General features: G+C 62.0%; 2 protein-coding genes across 2 annotated transcripts; both read right to left on the bottom strand.

Moving 5' to 3' along the window:
• Positions 1-737: 737 nt before the first annotated feature.
• LOC101656175 (GEM interacting protein) lies at positions 738-10,289 on the bottom strand. The gene is made up of 21 exons (XM_045299260.1): positions 10,227-10,289; positions 9,256-9,340; positions 8,576-8,651; positions 8,407-8,461; positions 7,988-8,113; positions 7,839-7,903; positions 7,640-7,747; positions 7,209-7,289; positions 6,953-7,123; positions 6,729-6,866; positions 6,289-6,485; positions 5,881-5,987; positions 5,719-5,808; positions 5,320-5,391; positions 5,097-5,251; positions 4,728-4,916; positions 4,487-4,624; positions 4,213-4,409; positions 3,498-3,885; positions 1,751-1,817; positions 738-1,610 (listed from the first exon to the last, which is right to left on the bottom strand). Exons 1-21 carry the CDS (start codon positions 10,243-10,245, stop codon positions 1,237-1,239), a joined length of 2,898 nt encoding a protein of 965 aa, XP_045155195.1. The 5' UTR covers positions 10,246-10,289; the 3' UTR covers positions 738-1,236.
• Positions 10,290-11,953: 1,664 nt separating this feature from the next.
• On the bottom strand, positions 11,954-21,383 carry ATP13A1 (ATPase 13A1). The gene is made up of 26 exons (XM_004705231.2): positions 19,899-21,383; positions 19,623-19,712; positions 19,347-19,537; positions 18,392-18,464; positions 18,129-18,284; positions 17,978-18,047; positions 17,767-17,873; positions 17,496-17,625; positions 17,347-17,402; positions 16,994-17,120; positions 16,786-16,923; positions 16,593-16,713; positions 16,203-16,360; positions 15,841-16,016; positions 15,639-15,749; positions 14,919-15,044; positions 14,688-14,796; positions 14,242-14,441; positions 14,063-14,159; positions 13,817-13,977; positions 13,624-13,738; positions 13,336-13,532; positions 12,867-13,009; positions 12,656-12,767; positions 12,430-12,573; positions 11,954-12,266 (listed from the first exon to the last, which is right to left on the bottom strand). The coding sequence occupies exons 1-26, from the start codon at positions 19,938-19,940 to the stop codon at positions 12,156-12,158; spliced, it is 3,261 nt and encodes a 1,086-aa protein (XP_004705288.2). The 5' UTR covers positions 19,941-21,383; the 3' UTR covers positions 11,954-12,155.
• Between the last annotated feature and the right edge of the window lie 52 nt (positions 21,384-21,435).

Genomic DNA, 21,435 nt, shown 5'->3' with positions numbered 1-21,435 from the left:
GGAGAGACCCGTCTTTGCAAAGGCGGCGGGGGCGCCCGGAACCGCAGCTCCACTTATTTCCTCCCTGCTGTGCAGCCCCCGGGGTCAGCACTCTCCGTTTCCGGTGCGGGACCTGCACCCTGGTCTCACACAGACACGTCCCTCAGTCGGACGCCTCGGGGCTTACTGGCCCAGCGACTTTCCGTCCAAACCAGCACCGCCTAGGGCGCTGCTCCTGGTGGTTTGGGGTCCACGTCCCTACCCGTCCCCGCCGGCTCCCTGGCGTCCAATCCGTTGCCTTGTGGCAAGCCACACCCTGATCCGACCCCGGGCTCCCACCACGGAGACCCCCCTCGGAGAACAGCAGAGTGCCGGCTCTCTTTGGGGCTGCAGGCCTCTCAGACTCCCACCGACCGTCTGTCCATTTGCAACCAAGTTCTTTGTGATCACCCCTCCCACCCCCTTCCCCTGGCTGTCCTGGCCAAGCAGCTTCCTCCCACGGCCTAGCCTGCCGGCCGCCCTGGTCTCCCACAGCCCAGAGCACACAGCCGCATTGTCTGGGTTATCTGCACTTTGTTATGAGTGTTTGATTTTATGGGAGCGGATTGGGATGAGAAACTCTTTGGGGAGCGGCAGCAGGCGTGACTGACTCACCCGGGGCTGGGCCCTTGCTGCTGCCAGTTCAAGGGCACTTGGGAATTCAAGAAAGGGGGCTTGGTTTCCCCTGCCAGGAAAATGGAGGGCAACAGGGGCTTCTGTCCTTGAACACACGGGATGTGGTTTATTCAGAGCCCACCAAACCTGGGGCCTGTCCAGGGTGAGTGGGGTGCTGCCTACTCCCTCCACTTGTAGTCAGTAAACAGTCAGACAGGCCAAGGGGCAGGGTGTGGAGAAGAGCTACAGCCAAAGTAGCAAAGGCACCCTTGCTCCCCACCCCATGCCGGGGGAGCGGATGTGTGTGTGGCAGGGTGCACAGAGACTAAGGTGGACCCTGAGGATCCACTGACCTGTGTTGATCCTGAGCACTGATCCTAAATGGCCCAGAGGCTGGCATTGACCTGTGTCTGGCTGGGCAGTGGTCCTGGAGTCTGGTCCCACAGAGGCCTTGCTGAGGCTAGCTGGCCTCAAGAGACACACTCCCTAGCCCCCCCAGCATTAAACTCCAGGCCTGATATCTGGCTGCTGGTTAAAGGGAGCTGGGGAGGAAGGAGTGTCCATCTTCTCAGGCCTGGGCCTCACTGCCAGGCTGAAGGATGGTCAGAGATGGTCTTCAATTTCCTCAGGCTGGGGGTCCACGCAGCAGGTGGTTCTGGGAGCAGCCTCCACATGCAGCTTGGAGAGTAGCCGGGCCGTCTCTTGGGTGATCTCAAAGTGCTTGGGCAGTGGGGTGCGGCGCAGGGGGCTGCTCTCAGGGGCGGCACCAGCAGGGTCAGCCCCCCGCCCCCGCAAGCTCCCACAGGGCACTGGTGTGACAGGGGTCTCTTCACACAGCTTGGAAGCTACCAGGGCCAAGCTGGACAGCTGGTGGGTGACAGGCCGAACTCCTCCCCGAGGGTACTTCACGGGCTGGCGGCTGAAGTGGCCACGGGACTGCGTTCCCAGGGGAGCATCCTCGGGACCTCGGCTGGATGCTGCGGAGATGGCATGGCCAACACTGAGTGTCGTCCCCCTCCCAAGGCCGCTGCGCCAACCCCCAAGAACCCTCTCCCAGCTCAGGCAGCCTGGGATAAGGTACCCTTAGAAATCCTGGGCTGCTCCCCATCACACTCACCTTGGCCTCCCCCGTCTCTGGGGTCTGCAGCCACTTCCTCTCTCTGCTCACTCTGCAGGGGTAGGCTCTGCAGTGAGAGACCCAAGGATCAGAGCTGGGAGAAGCCCGGCTCCCTCAGATACTTGGAGCACTGGGGGTTTACTCCTGGACTAGAAAAAACCCCACCGCCAACAAGTCAGCTCCATCCCTAAAGGCCAGGGTAGAACTGCCCCTGTCAGGTTCTGAGGCTGTGAATCTTTACTAGAGCAGAGAGCCTCATCTGTGTCCTTCGCAACAGCTGGTAGATTTAAACCGCTGACCTTGAGATGTCAGGCGTGGCCACTACCCTACTGGGGCTCCTTTGCAGAGGGTCTGGGGAGGAACGGATGATGTCATTAAGTGTCCTGCTGGGGCCTCTCCTTGGAGAAGCAGCATTTAACTCCCTGCAGGCTTGGAGGAGACAGGCCTGCAGCCAGGCCCAGGCAGTAGAGTGACTCACTCCTTTCCACGTCAGGCCCACTGATGCCTGTGAACACATGTTCCCTTTCAGTTCTGCTTCCGCCTCCCTCGGTTCTTGGCTTTGTGTTCTCGATGCTCTACCTGGAGCTAGCTGGTGACGGATTACCAGCCTGAGTTCCTCCTGTGTGTCAGGCACTGGCATTCAGCACCAAGGAGCTGCTGTGGGGCGGGGCTTCAGCTCTGCTAAAGGCTTGCTGAGGTTCCCAGGAAGTCGATCGAGTGCCCCCTGCGCCCTCGTGGCTCAGTGGTTAACTAAGGTAGCTTGGCTGCTAACCAGAAGGTTGGTGGGTCAAGCTCCCCAGCCCCTACCTGCGCAGGAGAGGATGGCAGTCAGCTTCCGTAAGACTGCAGCCTTGGAAACCCCACCGGTGGGGCAGTTCTACACCCCGTCCTCCAGGATGGGGGCATTGGAACTGGCTGGAGCACAGCAGCTTTGGTTTGGGGCTTGACGTAGGAAGTTTGTGGTCACTGGCATCCTTTCGGCCACCATCCCCCTTTCGCTCATTCCTGTGCCAGGCTGTGCCCCAAACACCCCAGGCCCTCACCTCAGGGCCTCGCAGGGTCTGTTCCTCTGCAGGAACACTGTTCCTTTGTCTTCAGTGACCCCTCACCTCCCTCCAGTGTGCTGCTTCTCACCGCCTCCACGAGGCCTGTCCGAAACCACCTAACAACTGCTCCAAGCTGTTCTCCGTTCCCCAGAGCCTGCTGCCCCACACACTCCCTTCTCCCTGGTACCCTTCACCCCTGGCCTCAGTTAGCTACCTTTGCATCAGATTGGTGGTCTCCTCTGGTCTTGCCCCAACAGGAGTGGGTGGGGATGGTGCTCAGCCCACTGTGCTCTGCTGGAACACCCACAGCGAAGCTATAGGGATTTGAGGCTGCCCAGTGGCGCTGTAGAACTGTGCTCCACAGGGTTTTCAAAGCTGTGCCCTTTCAGAAGCAGCGGATCCCCAGGCCTGCCTTCTGAGGTGCCCAAGGGTAGACTTCAACCACCAACCTTCCCATCAAGCACTTAATTAGTGGGGCCAGAGTAGGTGCCTTATAAAACTGCTGGCCTCCAGTGGAAGAGGGAAAGATCACCCTGTGATGTCACCCTTGTTGTTCATTCCTCCGCGAGCACCCACCACTCGGGGCTTCCCCGTTCTGGCCAGAATGACACAGGTCACTTAATATAGGGAAGGAGGGGCTGAGAAAACAGGGGAGGCAAAGGAGGAAGCCGCAGGAGAGGGACCAGGCAGCCTGTCCCTACCTTTGGGGGTGCAGCCTCAGGTTGCTTCTCCAGGGCACTCGGGGGCTCGGGGGCTTGGCCGGGATCTGAGGCCCAAGCAGTGAACGGGGCATCTGGGTCCAGGTGTCCAGGTATTGGCTGGGAGCTGGTGGTGAGGGGCTCGGGGGCCGGGCTGGGGTTGTAGGATGGGACCTCCGTGGCCGAGGGAAGCTCATCCATCCCAAAGATCTGCTCATAGTGCACGATGAGGAACTCCACTAACTGGGCCTGGTGTCCTGAGTCCAGCAGGCAGGCGACTGGGCCGGCCCCAGCAGCCCCTGGGCAGCCCGGCGGCCGCAGCAGCGTTGGCCCAAACACAATGCCCAGGTTGTTGGCAGACATCTTGTTTTCCTCAAACTGTGCAGCCACCCTGGGGAGAGCGTGGGGAGAAGGTGAAGGGCAGGCACCTGGCCATGGGCCTCAGTGGTGACATGCCCAGGGCACCGGAAGTGCGGGGTTTGGCACGTTCTTTGAGTCTGGCAAGTGCATGCCTGGGGCTGGAGGGTCAGTACCTAAAGTCAGGAGTCATGTATTGAAGGTTCAGAGTTCAGAAAACACCTGTCAAAGATCAGAGGTCAGTGTCCGGGGGTTAGCTCTTGAGGTTCTTGGTTACACGTCCAGAAAGGGGGGGAGGGGTGCTGTCACCCAGGCTATGTCTCAGGTCGGAGGTCCTATGTCAAGGGTCACCAGTGCCCACCTGAACAGATGGGCCACCAGGTGCCGCAAAGTGTTGTAGTTAGAGTCAGGCAGCTGAGCCAATAGAGTCTTGAGTGAGCAGATGACCTCAGAGCTGGGGCTGGGGCTCTCAGGACTGTCCCTAAGGTCTGCATGCAGGGTCTTGGCCAGAGAGATGAAGGCGTCGTAGAGGTGGAAGGGGACCACGGAGTCGTTGAGCTGGGGGTGCAAAGGATGGGGGTGAGCTCGGAGGCCCGCAGCCCAGCCCCTGCTCCCTGTGGCCCCTGAGCACCCACCTCTTGAAGAAACCGCTTGAGGACCCCCGAGACGTCATGAGGTGAATTCCCCGACAATTCCACTAATGCTCGGCCGTTCTCAAAGGCCTGGCATAACCGCTCCACGCGCACCCGGGAACCGCTGATTCGGTAAATGCCCTGCAGGAGAAGAGGGACACTTGGCTCAGTGACTCTGGCCATTAGCAGGGCCGGTCCCCTTGAGCACTGGGTCAGCGCGGGGGCGGAGGAATCAAAGTAGCACCTGCACATCCAGGGCACGGTGCTCTATCTCTGCTGTGCACCTGGTCACCACAAAGGGCACTTCTTCCGGGAAGTCCCTGGGCACCTGAAGGAAGTCCACCCCAAAGAGCGGGGTCCGTGGCGGGAGCCGCTTGTGTCCGCAGAGGATCAGCAGTGTCTCCAGACAGCGCTTGTGACAGGTCAGGAGGCACTGCGGGTGGAGGGACGCAGGGGCCCGGGCTCAGAGAGTTCCTCGGGGCGCAGCTGGGGGAAAGGTAGGTCCCAGGGATCCACAGGGGTCGAGAGATCATGGGAAACCCCGTGACAGCCCTGGGGACACAAGTGCCCATGTCAGCAGAGGTCAGCAGGTCACACACACACATACACACACCTCCTCACACTCGGTCCCGCTGACCATGAAAGCCTCGCACTCTCGGCACTTGGCCGGACCCCGCAGGCGCCGCAGCCGGTGCGTCTGCGCCGCAGTGGACAGTGTCCATTTCCGGAAGGGGCTGGCCGTCCCATTCTCCAGTCCATCTCCCAGGTCTGTGGGGAGCAAGAGTGAGGGTCCTGACCCCCCACTCCACCCCACCCCACCCCACATCCAGGCTCACCTAGGTCTCTCTCCTCCAGGTCATCTGAGGACTCCGTGCCCATAGATGAGGCCTTCACCAGCCGCCGTGAGCCTGAGCCGCGGACCAGAGGGTCACAGGGGCCCTGGGGAGGTCACCCTTCTGGCTTCCAGAACCACCCACAAATGCCCTCAGAAGGTGACCCCAGGAGGGGGCTTGGAGAAGGGGTTAGTGGCCTTGGGAGTTAGTAAGTTGTTCAGAAGTGGCATCTGGAGATTGAGTTAGAAACTGAGGAAATGGATCAGCGGGTGGGGTGGGAGGTCAGAGGGCAAAGTACAGGTTAAAGATGGTGGTGGGTAGGGTGGGGTGTTAGAGCTTGACCAGGGGCCTGGAGTTTGGTCAAAGGTCAGGAGGGGGAGCAGCCCCAGGTCCTGGGCTCACCTGGGCTAGAAGTTGGAGAGTCCAGGGAGCGAGACTCGCTGCCACCACCTATGCTTTCCACATCACTGCCTGGGGCAGGGCCGGGGGGCCCTAGGAGAGAACAGGGGGGTCAGGTTGGCCACAGCCGAGCACCCCTGCCCACCTAGCCATCCCAGCACTCACCCTGCCAGCGAGGGCCTGCATCCTCCCAGGGGCCTGGCTCAGCTGCCCCCTCATCCAGCCGGGGAGGGAGGGGGCCTGAGAGCTTCTTCCTAGTGTCCAGAGGGGAGCTGAGACAGTTTGGGGGGTTCATTCTCCAGTCTGGTGGCAGCACTCCAGTGCCCCATCCAGATGGTCCAATACTGTGTCCTGATGCCCCTAAGCAATGAGGGCCTAGGAGGGCAGTCACCATCCACTTCAATCCTCCCAGACCTAGGAAACTGACCCCGCCCCCCCCATCCCCACCCCCCAAGAACCAGAGTCTTGGGCACTGAATCTCAAGTCCAGGCTTCGAGTTCAATGTCCCACAACTAAAGTTGAAAACTGGTGCTTGGGTCCCAAGGGACTCACCCAGCCCCGCCCCCAGCCCACCTGTGCGCTGGTGGCACAAACTCCTGGAAGGAGAAGGCAGGCGGTGGGGGCAGCGGGCCCGAGGGCCCCAGCGCCCGCACGAACTCCTGGTAGCGCTGGCCAGGTTCGAAGGGCACACAGCACTCGGCCAGAGCAGAGAAGGCACGGGGTCCATGCTCAGCTTGTGCGCCCCGTAGCCCAAACAAGCCCAGGGTCACCTGTGGGTGGAGTCGGTATGCAGGTCAGAGATGGATGGGGCCAGATGGCCTGGGGTGGGGTCAGATGGGGCAGGGTCAGATGGGGCGGGACTGTGACTGGGAGGAGGTTGAGAACTTGATCTGTTGGCCTGGGGACTGGGGTGGAGCGATTTGGAGGTGGCCCAGCAGAGTCTGCAGGAGGCGGCTTGGGGGTGCTGGATGGGGCTCTGCCTTGGCCAAGTGGGCCTAGACGAAGGGACGCACCCTCTTGAGCACCTCGTCCCCCTGAAGCACCAGTTTGCGCACGTGGGACACGATCCGATGCTTGGTGGCCTCCAGGTCCTGCTGCCGCACATTGGCCTCACGGATGCAGGCCTGGTACAGTGCCTCGGCCTCCTGCACCTAGGGAAATTGAGGCAGGACAAGTGTGGGTCAGGGCAGGAGGGGGCCGCATCAGAGCTGGAAGCGTCCGCATGCTGGTCCCCAACCTTGGCCTGGGCCTCCTCTCGTGAGCGGCGGCGGCGCTCCTGCTGCTTGCTGGGTCCGGGGGAAGCCTGGGTGACCGAGTCCTCTGGAGACCCCTGGGAGCGAGCCTGCAGGTCCTCACTGCGCTGGACGTACTGGAGCTGGGCGCGCCGCAGTGCCTGCACCGCCTCATTCTGGGAAGGGGGACTGTTCAGTGCTGCCTCCACACAGAGCTGCGCCCCCCGAGTCAAGCCTCCCCACCCCCACCTCCGGCCTCACCATCCGCTTCTGCTCCTTGGTCCACTGATCCTTGAACTCCTTCCGCCACTTCTCAATCTCAGTCCTCTTGGCTGCCAGGGGCTGGCACGGGGGTGGGAGCAGGGATTGGGACAACTGCCTGCCCCTGAGGGGTCCACACAGGCCGTCCAGGGCCTGGAACGTGGCGTTTCCACGGCCACATGTGTTTCCTTTGTCGAACCCCTCCCTCCCCACGCCATGTCCAGGCAGAGTGTCAGTGGTCACCGCATGTCCTCTGAACGCCCCCTTGGCAAACAGCGTCCCATCAAAGGGAGCCTGATTTGAGTCTGTTGTGTGACCAAGGCCAGTGGTGAAGATGACAATGGTACCTTCCTCTGGGCCGCTATGGAGGAAATCCCGCAGGCGAGGAGGGCTGCCCCCCGCCCCACTTCTGCACTGTGCTGCCCCCTCACCTGGTAGTAGTCCCTCCTTTGCTGGGCCACTGTCTCCTGCGCCAGGATCCCGAGCGAGAGGTCATGCTCCAAGAACAGCGTGTAGATGTACTGCAGTGGCATGTGGCTCTGGGGATAGAGGGGTGGCAGGAGGGGGCTAAGGGCCTGGGTGGGGCTGGGGAAGGAGTGGGGGCTCACCTTAGGGCCTGCTTCTGGCTACCTGCTGGTGAATGGAACCCCTGCCGGCCTCTGCGATCTTCATGACACTCTTGGCAAACTCCAGCTCTGGGGAAGAGAGGGTATAGTCTGGACCCTGCTGGCCAGCAGGGGGCACTGCCTAAGGCTGGGGTGGGGGACAGGGGCTCTCACCATAGCTGGCTCTCTTCTCCGTCCAAGCCAGCAGCTCCTTGGCATAGCGGCTCCAGGTCTTGGCATACTCTAGAGCTGCGTCCACACCCCCCTTGGTCCGAACCAGCCGCAGGTCCAGTTCCTCCCCTGGGCAGACAGGAAGGCCCCTGACCTCTGCCCTCTGCCCTCCCTGAGCCCTTAGACCAGACAAGACCTTTGTGGTTTCTCCCAAACCCCTGGAGCATCGAATGTACTTCTTGCCTCTTTATGCTAACCGGTGACCACTGAAATGCCCATCTGGGTGCAGGGTTCCTTGAGGGCAGGCCTGGATCTGATCCATCATGGGCACCACCAGGTCTCTGGCACCCAGAACAATGCCTGACCCTGAAGAGGCATTTTCTGTCCCAAACATCCTGGTCACTAAGCCCCTCCCCGCTTACCTGTGAGGGGTGCAGGGCCCTCTGAAGGATGGCTCCAACAACTGGTCTGGCTGGTCTGGGGCAGAAAAGAGCCCTTATGAGCAAGCAGGGTAAGGGTCCCAGCCTGTGCCTTCCAGAGCCCAAGCATCCCTGAGACCCCCTCCCTGGGAGTCCACTCCACCTCTCTCACCACAGTATCTGTGGGGGCCTTGTCAGGCTCAGGGTCTCCTGAGAGCACAGGGTCTCCAGCCAGCATCTCAAGGGTCCTAGAAGGTGGAGGAATTGGGATGCTGTCTACCTCCACCAGCATGTCTTCTCTGAGGGTGCTGGGACCCCCAGGCCATTTGGGTGGGTGGTCCTGGATATCACATTTGGCGGGGCTGGCATCTCTGGTGTCTGGGTGTTTGGGGGACTCGGTAATTTTTTGACCTGGCTCGGGAAAGGAAAGGTCTCAGGTAAATTTGGGGTTCACAGAGTGGAAGTATGAGTCCCAAGGAGGACGTGGGGGTACTAAGGCCCGGGGACCCAGCGGTAGTGCACTGAGTCAGTGACTCCACCTCATCAGCTGCTCTGGGTAAGAAAGGCCCGGCAACGTGCTTCCATGGAGAAGACAGCCTTGGAAACCCTCGTCCTACAGGAACGCCTCAATGGCAGTGGGCTTGGCTTGGTTTGGGTCAACAGTGGAAATTCTCTGTGGATTTGCTGGGGGGTGGGAGTGTTGGTTATGGGAACATGTACGTGAGCTTCCATATACCAGGAAGACTTCTCGGGTTAGGAGTGACCGGGTGTAGGAACTTCCTAATGGGACTTCAGGCCTTGGGGTGCAGGGATCCCAACAGGATTTGGAGGGTGACCCAGGCTCAGACTCACACATTCCCCAATGAGATCTCAAGGTTGTCCAAGCTTCGGAAGATGTCACTGTACCTCTTCCTGCTCTCGGAAGCCGGGGGTAACCCTGGGGGAAAGGGCATTGTTCCTCTAGGGCCAACAGTGCCTCCCCCACCCACCCACGGCACCTCAGCTCATCGGTCTGGCTGGTTACGTGTGTGAGCCACTGTTCCCATCCCTCCTGGCCCAGTGGGGAGGGGGCTGTGTCTCTGAAGAGGGTGGGTGTCTGAGTCCAGATGGAGGCAGGTGGGATTGAGAGGGTGGCCTCAGGGCAGGGTAATGGCCCCAGAGCTGCTGTTGGGAGCAGACACCCACACAGCCCCAGACCACGAGGAAGCAGACAAAGCAGATGCCCTCAATGCAGCTGGCTTGACAATGCAGCCACATGGATTCTGCAGCAGGCAGATGGAAATACATGTCGTGCAGACGCGGGGAGGGGGGGGCCGCCTGTGGCAGAGCAGGCCCACAGGCAGGCAGGTTGAAGTCACTATGAGGCACACAGTGACACAAAGAGAGACGGAACCACCTCAGCCACATTTCTGCGGCCACCCCCGCCCCCTTCCAGGAGTCCAAGTTGAGGCTGCATCTATCTCAGGGCTATCTACAGAGGCGCCCTGCCGGGCGTCACCCTTTCCATCCACGGCAGTGACGGGGCCACCCTGCCCCCATCACAAAATTCAGAAGCAGAAGCGGCCACTTCCCCTTCCTGAACCCCCTCCCCCAGGCATCCGGGGTGAACGCTCGCACGGGGGCGGGGGTCCCGCCTCGGCATCTCTCTCGGGGGCCGGCTCGGCTTGAGATCCCCCGCAGGAAAGGGTCCCCGTCTCCTCCCCATTCAGGAGCTCCTCCGCCGGGGCTAGGGACAGGGACCGGGACCAGGCAGGGCTCCCTCGAACTGGGAAGTGGAGGACGAGAGTGGACGCCCCTCTCCGGGGTGGACCCCGACCCCCTACCCGGCTCAGCTGCGTCCATGGCCCGGCCCAGGGTTCCTTCGGCGCGGACGGGGATGGGGTCGCGCGCGCGCGGGACAGGCCCAGCTTGGATTTCCTGCGGCCGGCGCCGCCCGGGTTCCGAGGCCGCTCCGCCCCGCGGCCACGCCCCCGAGGCCACGCCCCGGCGGCCACGCCCCCGTCCCGGAAGCGCGGACCCAGCACCTGGCGGGCGCCGGGCGGAACCAGAAGGCCCCCAGCTCCCCGTGCCCCGATGAGGCTGCTGCGATGCCAAGGGCCCGGGGTCCCTCCTAAGCCAGCACCCCAGCCCGCAGCGCTTACTTCCTGGCCAGGACCCCTATTCCCCAAATCGTTGTGCCGTTCCAAATCCCACAGCACCCCAGCCCCCTGCAGTGACCTCACACGCGGCGTCCCAGCGTCCACGTCTGCAGGGCCTGCAGAAAGCAATGGGGTCCGGAATGTTTACGCTTCAGCGCCTTCTCTGCCCAAAGGGCTCCTCCGGAGCCTTCTCTCACCCACCCACCCCGGGTGGGGCCGTGGGGCCCTCTACTGGTGGCCAGTCGCCTTGCTGTTGAAGCGGAGGTTCCGACACTCTGGGCCCCAGGGACGCTCAATTACAGTGCCGGACCCTGCTTTCCTAGCCATAGCCGCCTAGAGACCCTGCCAGGCACTACGGGATGTACCGCCAACCCAGACCTGTCTCCCGCGGCCCCAGGAATCCCTCCCTGCAGCCCTTAAGCCTCCTCCCCCTTCCCCATTCTGAAGCCCTGGACCTCTCAGCTAGTGGGGACCCATGCTCCACCCCTCATGACACCCTGCCAGGCGATCGGATCCTCAAATCCTGGCCTCACAATCTCTCCAAGATTCCCCAGCTGCTGCTCAAATCAACTGGCCCTCATTCCTTCTAGCTCTACCCTCCAGTCCCAGGGGTGCAGGGGAAGGGTCTGGAAGCAGGGCAGGCGTTTGCCAAAGGCCACATCCATCTGGTAACAATGCATCCACATCCCTTTCAGAGGAATTTCTGGCTGGAAACCAAACTTGACAGTATGCACATCATGTTGGTTCATGGTCCAGGCCAGGAGTCTCCCTTCCCTATGCCTTTCTCTGAAAGTGCCACCGCCCTCGGAGACAAGCAGGAAGTGACCCAGACCTCTGCAGCACGTTCACCTTGAGTCAGGGTTTGTGAGGGCAAGACCTATCTCTGAACCTGAGGGGCCATTACATTCCCTGATAGGGAATCCGTTCAGGACCCGAGAGCCCCCCCTGCGGTTTCAAAGGCTGTGGGTCTTTCGGAAAAGCCAAACCAAACCCGCTGCCATGCAGTCGATGCGGACTCACAGCGAGCCCCTGTGCATTTCTGAGACTGTAGCTGTTGATGGGAGTAGAGAGCAGGCTCTCCTCCTGGGGCTGCTGGTGGCTTCAAACTGCCGACCACACGGATCACAGCCCTACTCGTAACCACTACACCGCCAGGGCTCCTTTGCTGGCGAGCCGCAGATAATTCTTTTTCTGCATCCTTGAGACACTAAGATGTGGAAAAACAGTTTGAAGTTCAAGTCGAAGGCTTCTTCCTTCAAGCTTGGCTAAGCATCCAGCGCTGGCATTATCAACCACCTCACACTGTCCAAGGGAGGATGCTGGAGACGTCCTCTGCAGCCACCCGGCCCAAGCTCCAGACTGACCCCATGCTCACCCCTGGGCCCCGCACTAGCCAAGACAGGGAAGCAGGGTTTCTTAAAATCACAATGCTGCTTTATTGACTGAAGGTGCTGGCCTGGGGCTGGTTCTGCTGGACGGACCACTGATGGGCGCTTGATCAGGGCCCAGCTTGGCATGGTGGGCGAGGTGGCTGGCCAATCCACGGGGCTGGGCTCCCTTGGAGGCTCCCTCCCCCAGGCAGGGTTGGTGGGCAGTGGTGCTGGCACCGCCATCTCAGGAAGGCACTTTCAGCTTTGGGGCCCCCAGGAAGAATTGCAGGATGGAGTCCACCAGGAACGCCAGGCAGAAGTCCAGGAACAGGACCAGGGCGATGACCAGCTTGAACTGGCCAGGCAGGAAGGCCCGTGAGTAGGCAGTCAGGTCCAGGCCAGCCCTTGCTCCCCATCGCCACCACCACCCTCACCTTCACAGGGAGATGCCAGGTAGTCAGGGACATGAGTGGATGGCCAGACCCAAGCTGGCCCTTGTCCCTCACTGCCACCCTTACCTCCACAGGGATATCCACCAGGCCAAACTGGCTGTTGAGGTCAGGGGAGGAGCCGAGCAGCAGGCCGGCAATGGCCAGGATGGACGCGGCCAGGCTCCACACCAGGGGCTTGTTCTCAGGCAGGCTCTCCATGAAGGGGGGGCCCTGTGGATGGGCAGGTGGAGGTTAGCTGGAGGCGGGAGTGGGGAGCGGGCCGGGGGGAAGGGCAGGGGCAGCAAGGCCTCACCCTGTAGTTGATGGCAAAGGTGGCAGTCTGCATGGCCATGGCCATGATGTACACGGTGCTGTTGACCAGGCTGGGCTCGAATTCCTTGTACAGGTCCACAAACTGCTCCTGCCTGCAGGCCGCACATGCGTGCAGTCAGGGCCTGGTCAGCCCATGGTGCCCCACTCCCCTCCTTCCCTCACCACCCAATGGCAGGGCTGTGGGCACTCACTTTGGGGGGCTCCGGGCCTGGGCCTGGCTATACAGGTAGACGAGGCTCAGGAAGTGCACGAGGAACTGCAGCATCACTGTGAGCACCGTGTACAGGTTGAAGATGTTGGGCAGCGGCCGCTCACGGGACAGGGTCTTCAGGGGCTAAAGCGCAGGGATGGGGTGGGGGGATGTCAGACCCCTGCCCACCCGCCTGCCTCCCCTTCCACATTCCGGCCTGCCTCTCCCCACAGCGGCCACAAAGGTTTAGAGACCATGACGGAGACAGGGAACGCTGACCTGAGCCCTCCTGCCCCACCACCTGCCCTCCCTCCCTTTCTTGTCACTGCGTGGCTCGTGAAGTGCCATCAGGACTGGCTGCTGCTCATCCTGAGGCTGGGAGCTCCACCCAAGGGCCTGCACTCACGGTCCACTTCTAGGTCCCCTCACCACGACCCACTCCTGCCCGGAGGCTGCCACGAACAGCCCACCTTGGAGCGGGAGATGAAGAGGAAGCAGCCGGCCAGCAGCAGGCCCTGCAGTGTGGCCTGGAAGTCGCTGAACTTGACACCCTCCAGATAGAGGACGCTCTGGCTGTAGGCCAGGATGAGGGCGTTGAGCGCCAGGATCTTGAACATCTGCAAGGTTGTCACCAGAGTGCAGCGACCCTGCTTGATCACGTGGCAGACTGGGGGGCGTGGGAAGGAAGATGAGGGGTGAGGCCACGGGATGGGGGGCATAGACTGGGATGGGGACAAGCGGGCCAGGGACAGACTCACTGCACTGGATGGACGAGAGCTTGGAGGTGAACGGAGCGGCGATGCTGGCATCCCCCAGCTTCACGATGGGCATGCTCTCGTCCTCAATGTCCCGCAACACCTGGCTCAGGCGATCCTGCAGGTTGGGGGGTGGGAGGGGTCCATGACACTGTAGCTGGGGGTACCATGGCCACCCTGTTCCAAGAAGACTCACCCGCTGAGAGGCGGACTGGTCCTCTGGGGGTGGGAGCCCCAACCTCTGCCTGGCCCCCCGTGAAGAGCCCCGGACACCACTACTCATATTGGGACCATCCCGGGGGGGCCGCCGCCGCCGCTCGACCACCCGCTCAGGGGCGTTGGCCAGGAGCGCCACACCTAAGAGGGGAGGTGTTGTCAGGAGCCAAGAGTACGCCCCCTCCAACCAACACCCCCCACCCTCCCACCCTCAGCCAGGGCTTACCCACATCGGCATGTTTCAGGGCACCCACATCGTTAGTGCCGTCCCCACACATGAGGGTCACGTAGCCCAACTCCTTCAGGCTGGTGACAACGAACTCCTATGGGTGGGCGAGGTAGGTCAGGAGGGCTGAGCAATAGCTGGTGCCTCAGGGCCCCTCACGTCCCCATCATGTCACCCACCTTCTGCTTGGGGGCCACTCGGGCGAACACCTGCACGTGGGGGATGAGACACAGCAGCTGCTGGGGGTCTGCTGTCTGCAGGTGGGCCAGGCTGTCCCCCGTGAGGCACAGCGCGTGCTCCTGGGCCAGCAGCCTCGGGGAGCCTTTGGCCAGTGGCAGCATGATGCTGCCATCGATGGAATGCCACTGGCATGGCTGACCTGCGGCCAGGGGAGGGGAAACGGGCAAGGGCTAAGGTCAGCTCCGAGCTCACAGCCCCGCCTAGCCCTGGGCCCTGGGGGTCTGCTCCCCCAGTGGTCAGGCTCCTCTACCAAGCCAATCTGGGCACTGTCCCACAGATCTGCCCTGTCCACCCAGCAGAGGACTCTGAGACCCACGTGCTCTGGGCTGGATGTTAGAGTTCAAATCCTGTTCCTGGAGGCCAAGTCCCCAGGGCCCCCGCTCACCCCTCTCTGTGGGAGGTTGCAGGATCAGCGTGTGCGCCTTGTCAATGAAATGAAGCTCTTGTGCCACGTGGCACGCGGTGAGAGGGTTGTCGCCTGTGATCATGACCACCTGGGGTGGGGGGTGGGGGGCAGCTCAGCTCAAGAGGAAGTGAGCACGCCCCCAGGTTGTCGTCTTTGGTCCCACCCTAGGACAGTGGTGGCCGCCCCAGGGGTGGGGGGTGGGGGGCCTACGTGGTGAGAAGCATTCTGGATCTCACGGATCACGGCCCTGGAGTCGGCCTTGAGCGGGCAGGACACCACGATGAAGCCGACGAACCTCAGGTCGCACTCCAGCGCCTCCCGCTTGACCTCTCGGGCCTGAGGGGTGCAGACAGGAGCCTTAAGACCCAACCCGGAGCCCAGCACCCAGCCATGGACACTCAGCAGTCTGGGTGGTCACAGTTCCCAATTGTAGGGCACCGCTTTCTGGTTACCACCACCTGACCCCCCCCGGCACCCATGCCTAGTGGCCGTTCAGGCTGGGAGGCCACAGGAGCGAGGGCCCACCACTGAGAGCAGACAGACGGGAGAGATGGAGCAGGTGAGAGCAGCTCATGCTGCTGGGTGGTGGTGTCCAGGCATGAGAGTGGCACAAGGAAAGGTCCGAGGCAGAACCACGGTTGGCATGTTGTAACAACGAGGGAACCAGTGTGGCCAGTGAGGGATATTGGGGGGGGGGGGGTCGAGAGGGAGCAGGGGAGGGCACAGGGGCTCTGAGCCCAAGGGCAAAGCTCAGTCCTGTGTTCAGAAGCCTCATGGGCAGAGGCAGGAACGTGCAGACAGACAGCCATGCGAGTGGGCGGGCTTCCTGTGGGGTGAGACTGCTGCACTGAGGCGGGCATGAGACACCAAGAATGGTTTGCTCGTGGGGCCAGGCCTCTGTGCACCCCGAGAGGAGGCTCCAAGGCCTACCTGCTGGTGGGTGAGGTGCCCCAGCTCCTTGTACCCCAGTGCCAGCACACGGGCGCCTTCCCGGGAGATCTCGGTGTGGATGTGGTGGTAGTCGGCTGGACACTGGGAAAACTGCAAGAAAAGCAAGCCGGTGTGAGTGGCTGCCTGCTGGCCTCGGCCTCGGCCCCGGCCCCGGCCCCGGCCCCAGCCCCGGCCCACTCACCATGGAATGCAGGGTTTCGGGGGCCCCCTTCACGGCTGCAATGTAGCAGAGGTCGGTGGAGCCGAGCTTCTCGTAGGAGGCGAGCACAGACATTCGCTTTAGGGCACTGGCAAAATGAAAGCGCTGGTGAATTTTCAGCCCCTGAGTTTTTATACTTCGGGGAAATACTTTCTCATCTGGAAACAAATAAGTAGGCGTCCTGAGGGGCTTCGCTCCCCGGAGGCAGCCAAGCCCCAGCCTCTCCCAGCTGCCCTCCCTGCCCCAGCGCCTGCGAGGGGTTGAGCCGGGCAGGGCTTCCCCCAGGCACAGAGCTCAGCTGGCCCGGTCGGGGGCAGGGTGGCAGAGCCCGGGGTCAAGCTCACCCTTGGTCAGGGTCCAGTCCACAGCCGTCAGCATGGCTTTTTCCAGGGGGTCGCCAACAAGCGTCCCGTCGTCAAGCTGCACGAGGGAGTGGCATGAGGCCAGGGCCCGGTGCGTTTCTACGGGGATATTGGACACGGGGGTCACCTCCTTCCCGTCTCTGCAAGGACGGGAGACAGCAGGTTGAAGCCGAGGAGCCAGCGGGCAGCCGACCAGCTGCCCTGGGAGCCACACGAGGTCCACCCCTCCCGGGGTGGGGTGGGGTGAAGTGGTTGGTAGGATGTGGATGGCCACTTCCGGTCACGGAGCAGAGCCCACCCCCTGGAGGCCTGGCAGGGGTTTCTCTCAACAACTCCCTCCAATGGGGGCTGGGCGCTGCTGGCACGACTCACCGGAGGCCTGCCACGCCTCGCACCACCAGGCTGTCGCTGGTTAGGGTGCCTGTCTTGTCAAAGCAGCACACCTCGACCTTGCCAGCGAAGGGGATCCGGAAGGGCTCCGTGCAGTACATGTCTGGAGGCAGAACAGGCCAGGGTCATGCTGGCCCCCCAGCGGCCGAGACCCACCCCCCAGCCTGGCACGCACAGAGCTTGGCCAGAGCGATGAGGGAGGTGTTGACAGCGAGGGACAGCTCGATGGGCAGTTCCGGGGGCACGACGGAGGTGAGGATCAGGGTGCACTCCAGGAAGAGCTTGTAGCGGTTCCGGCTGGGGTCCTTGGTCCCTGTGGGGGCAGGAGCTGCAGCCAGGGCAGAACTGGGCAGAGCCGGGCCCAAGAGGGTCACGGTGCTCACCTTCAATCCACACATAGGCGGCTGCCGCAATGGCAAAGACCAGAAGGAAGAGGATGAAGATGAAGGTCTCCAGGTTGTTAGCAGTCACTCTCTTGACCCCAAAGAGGATGGTCCGCAGCAGTCTGCCCTGGGGGGACACACACAGGATCGGTCTTTCCTAGGAGTGTGCATGACTCTCCTCCCTAACTCAGTGAGCGAAGGCAGTGCCCCCGCCCTGTCCACTCGGCAACATGTGTGCCCTCCCTGGAGAATGGCTTACTTCCGCCTCCTGCCCCCACCCCAGCCCCATGACACATCCCAACCCTGCAGAACCAGCAATGTCCTTCCTGCTATTTCCCGGCAGCGGCTCCCACCTGGGATGTGTTGAATCCAGTCCTCAGGACGAAAGCAACGCACCCATTGTCAACAGCTGTGGGGACAGGCAGAGCCACCATCAGAGGCAGCTGGCAGGGGGTGGTGGTGGGGGGACGCAGCGGGGACATCCAAGACTGCAGGCACCTACGCTTTAGGCCCGTGGTGGCCTTCTGAGGGGGTATATGCTGCACCACCTTGGTGCCTCCAAAGATGATGTGCAGCCGGGAGTCAGCCTGGAGGTCCAGCACCCGTTGGGGGTCCAGTTCTTCGATGGGCTCCTGGGCAAAGGCAGGGGAGATGGCACTGGAAGCACGGAGAGTCGGGCTAGGGCCAGGCTGTCCGACTGACAGCAGCAGGCTGGGCCTGAAGGCTGAGGCTGAGGGCTCCGGGTGCCCATCCACCCTCCAGCCCACCCACACCTTCATCTGTGGCACCGACTCCCCGGTGAGCATGGCCTCGTCCACGATGCAGCGACCTCGAAGCAGCAGCACGTCACAGGGCACCAGGTTCTCCTGGGGGGAGCGGCCTGGGGGGGGTGGGGGAGGGCTGAACCAAGGCACTGCTACCCCTGCCCCTGCAGCTGGCCCTCGAAGAAGCTGGGGCCAGGATGCCCCCAGGCACAGCCCTCACCAATAGAGACGATGTCCCCAGGAACCACCTTGTCGCTGGCAACAGGCCTCCACTTGCGGCTCCGATAGACCTGCGTAGAGGAGGGTGAGGTGAGTGTGAGCCTCTCTGTCCCTTGGCCACCCCCACCCCCAGCTGGCACCCAGGGTGGCACCTGGATCATGTGGGGCTTGTTGCCCATCTTTCGGATCTCGGACATGTTCCGGATTTGCTGCTGCACCAGCGAGGCCTCGAACGCCATCAGCATGGACAGGGTGAAGACGCTGTAGTACCAGTACTCATCCAGACACCAGAGCCCCACGCAAAGCACCTGCGGGGGCACGGCCAGTCCTGTCCGGTGCCCCATCCCCACCCCTTGACGGGAGACAGGGGACACATGGAGGGCTGCTGGTCCAGAGGGGGGGTGTGGCCAGTTACCTGGAACACGAAGAAAGGGGCCGTGGCCCTCTCCTTGAAGAGCTCCGAGAAGTCGGGCACCACCATCTCAGCCCTGCGGGAAGCCACACAAGGGAGCAGAGTGGTGGGGGATGCCTTCCACCTCGCTGTCCCTCAGGCCCGCACTGACTGCCCTCAGCACCCCACTCTGCAGAATTGGGGTGGGAGCTCCTCACCCTGCACCCGGCAGACCTAGCATGTGAGCCCTTCTGGCATCCTGTCACTAACACAGACACCAACAGGAACTCTGAGCCCCCAGAAATGGCACTGCAGCAAATACCCTACCTGACCCCAGAGTTCCCTGGTTTGGGGGAGGGGCGGGCTCAAGAACCCTGGAGGGCAGTGTCTAGAGCCAAACAAGCTTCTTGAGCAAAAGCCCGCGCGTGTGTGGAGGCGGGCCAGGGCAGCTTCTGGGCCCTAGCTGCGTGGGCAAATGACAAGATAAGGGTCCTGGGGGCTGGGATCCCAGTGTCCCAACAGAGTCCCATCACAACCCGAGTGGGCTGGGGGAGATGCGCACTGAGACCGGTAACACCCCCAAGGCCTGAAGAGGAGCTGTGGCAGGGAACCAGTGTGTGTCGGGTGCCGGCACGCCCCTCCAGGCTGGAGGGGAAAGTGCCCCCCAACACGTACTCTACCCAGAATGCACTGTAACAAAAATGGCCCAAACAGCTCAGCACCCACCTCAGTACCTTCTCCCATGGGGACTCCCAGAGCACCCCGGCGCAGAGGGAAGGGTAGTGGATGGGCGTTCCAGTTACAACTCGGTAGGAAACCAACCATAGGACTACAAGGGTACAAGGGCAGTCTGGACACGCTCCAGGGAAGCCTGTCGGTGGCAGGTCCCAGGGCTGAAATGGCCGACCAAGAGAGGGATCCCTCCTTCCCGCTCTCCAAACGGTGACTGTCTGGGCAGCATGCTCAGGTAGGCACTCACTCGTTGCTGCCGTACTTCTTCTCGGCTGCCCGGATCTCTGCCTCCTCCTGGAAGCCCCTGCTGCCCTGGTAGTAGGCGAAGGTGTGCCCCACGGGAAAGGCCACTGGGAGGAACTGCTTCTTTTCCAGGCCGTCGTAGGAATACGTGATTTTCTGGAACTCGAAGGACAGCACCTCTCGCCCTTCTTCATCCTGTGGCCGAGGCACGTGTGTAGCCTGGGGTGGGCGGCCCCTGGGTAGCCCTGCCAGCCCAGCTCTCGGCTCCTGGGGGACCTACCTCATCCCGGCGCAGAGCCACAAGCTCAGTGGAGCCATTGTTGGGGGTGGGCACCACCTTCACAAGCGTTGCTTTGCTGGGGTCATATTCCTGGTGGTGGTGGGGGGACTGTGGTCAGTACATCCCAACTAACAGTCCTGTGGCCTCCTGTTGTGGGCCTCATTTTACAGGTGCTCAAACTCCCTGGGATGCTAGGCACCACGGGGCAGCAGAGCAGGCACACCGCAGGCCCCCCACCCACCCGCCATGGGACTCTGGAGTTGCTCCCCTCCTTACAAGGGCCCCTTCTAGGCCCGCATGCTCCATCTGCTGGCACATGTGTCCGCATGGCTACTCCCTGCGAAGAGTCCCAGCATCCTCTGCTTGGGAAGTTGCTCTCCCGTGGTCCAGGGTGACTTCCTCATGCCCCACTGGCTCCAGATGTGGGGTGGGGTTGAGTTGTACGCTCGCTGCTGATTCCCCCCAGCACTTCAAACGGCTATTTATTGGCCCCATGCCAGGTGGGGGCTTGAGCGGTGACTGTGAGAACAAGCCCTTCCCCTTGGGGAGTCCAAAGGCCAGAGTGACAGGAACTGAAGACAGTCACAGCTACAAGCTCTGGTACAAAGTGCCAGCCGGTGCCAAGGCCTCCCAGACATCACCTCGATGTCATCAGTGGCACCCGAGGGAGGTGTTGGGGTTCTCCTGTTACAGGCGGCGACACTGAAACCCGGGGAGAAGCATCCCTGCATGAGTGGTGGCACAGTCCAGGCTGCCTCTCCTGACCCCACGGTACACCCAACCCCAGAGAGAAGTACACCATCACAATTGCTAGGCCAACACATACACACAGTCATGGCCATCGAGTTGATGCCAACTCAGAGGCCCTGTAGACAGGACAGAACTGCCCTGTGAGGTTTACAAGACTGTTAACTCTACAGGACTAATGTCCCACGCTTCCTTCATTGGTTCTTGTCAATCGAAATGAGGTGCATAAGACGCAGCTGCGTTATCTGGGGTAGATCCCTCTATCATCTTGTCCCCTCCTGGGGTCTTCCGCTGTACACAGTGAAAGCTGCCAAGCCCAGAAGGGTGAGACCCTCCCTGGGGATGAGACTTGTGGGCAAGAGTGGGATGGGCGTCTACAACTCAGAAGAGGGAAGCTGAGGCAGGCACATGCTCCCCCTTCCTGGTTCCCAGCACACTCACCCTGGAAAGTGTCTGCAGGAAGGAGACACAGGGAGTGCCCTCAGAGACAGTGCCCCTGGCTCCAAGCCTGCAGGTGTCACCTGAGGCAGGACCAGATGGCTGGCAGCACAGTCATCAGATGTCAACTGCAACTCAGGACGGCTCACAGTGGGGGCCGAGGGTCTCCCAGAGAAGCACACTGAGCAGTGACCCACCACCCACACATCCACCCAGCTCCTGCTCCTTTTAGATGTCGATCACCCGGGCCTGTGCTCACCGGGCACTACTGCTCAGCTCTGACCATGGGCACGGGTGCCCACCTTAAAACGGCCTGGATGCCACCCGACTCGGCCTGCCTCACATTCTGTTAACGGAAGGCTGAACCGTTTCCAAGTGAACGTGGACAGTTCCCACTAACAAGTGCTACCCAAACGGCCAGGGACGCCAGCTCAGGGTCAGACTCGTTTGCAAGTGCATCGCTGGTCAGTCTGAATGCCCACACCAGAGGAAGCAACCTGCACCAGGGTGGCACAGCAGGTCACAGGAGGGCCAAGACGCCTGAGCCAAAGAAATAGGACCCCGCGCTCAGGGCCCCTGGCCAGCAGAGAGGTCAGGCCAGCGGGGAGCAGGCGCAAAGGGCGCGCTC

Source organism: Echinops telfairi, unplaced genomic scaffold (assembly GCF_000313985.2).
Source record: "Echinops telfairi isolate 266 unplaced genomic scaffold, ASM31398v2 ScPeMD7_7457;HRSCAF=8495, whole genome shotgun sequence".
In the NCBI taxonomy this organism is placed as follows: domain Eukaryota; kingdom Metazoa; phylum Chordata; class Mammalia; order Afrosoricida; family Tenrecidae; genus Echinops; species Echinops telfairi.
Note: the sequence above shows the minus strand (reverse complement) of the source record. Positions and strands in the feature narration are given on the sequence as shown.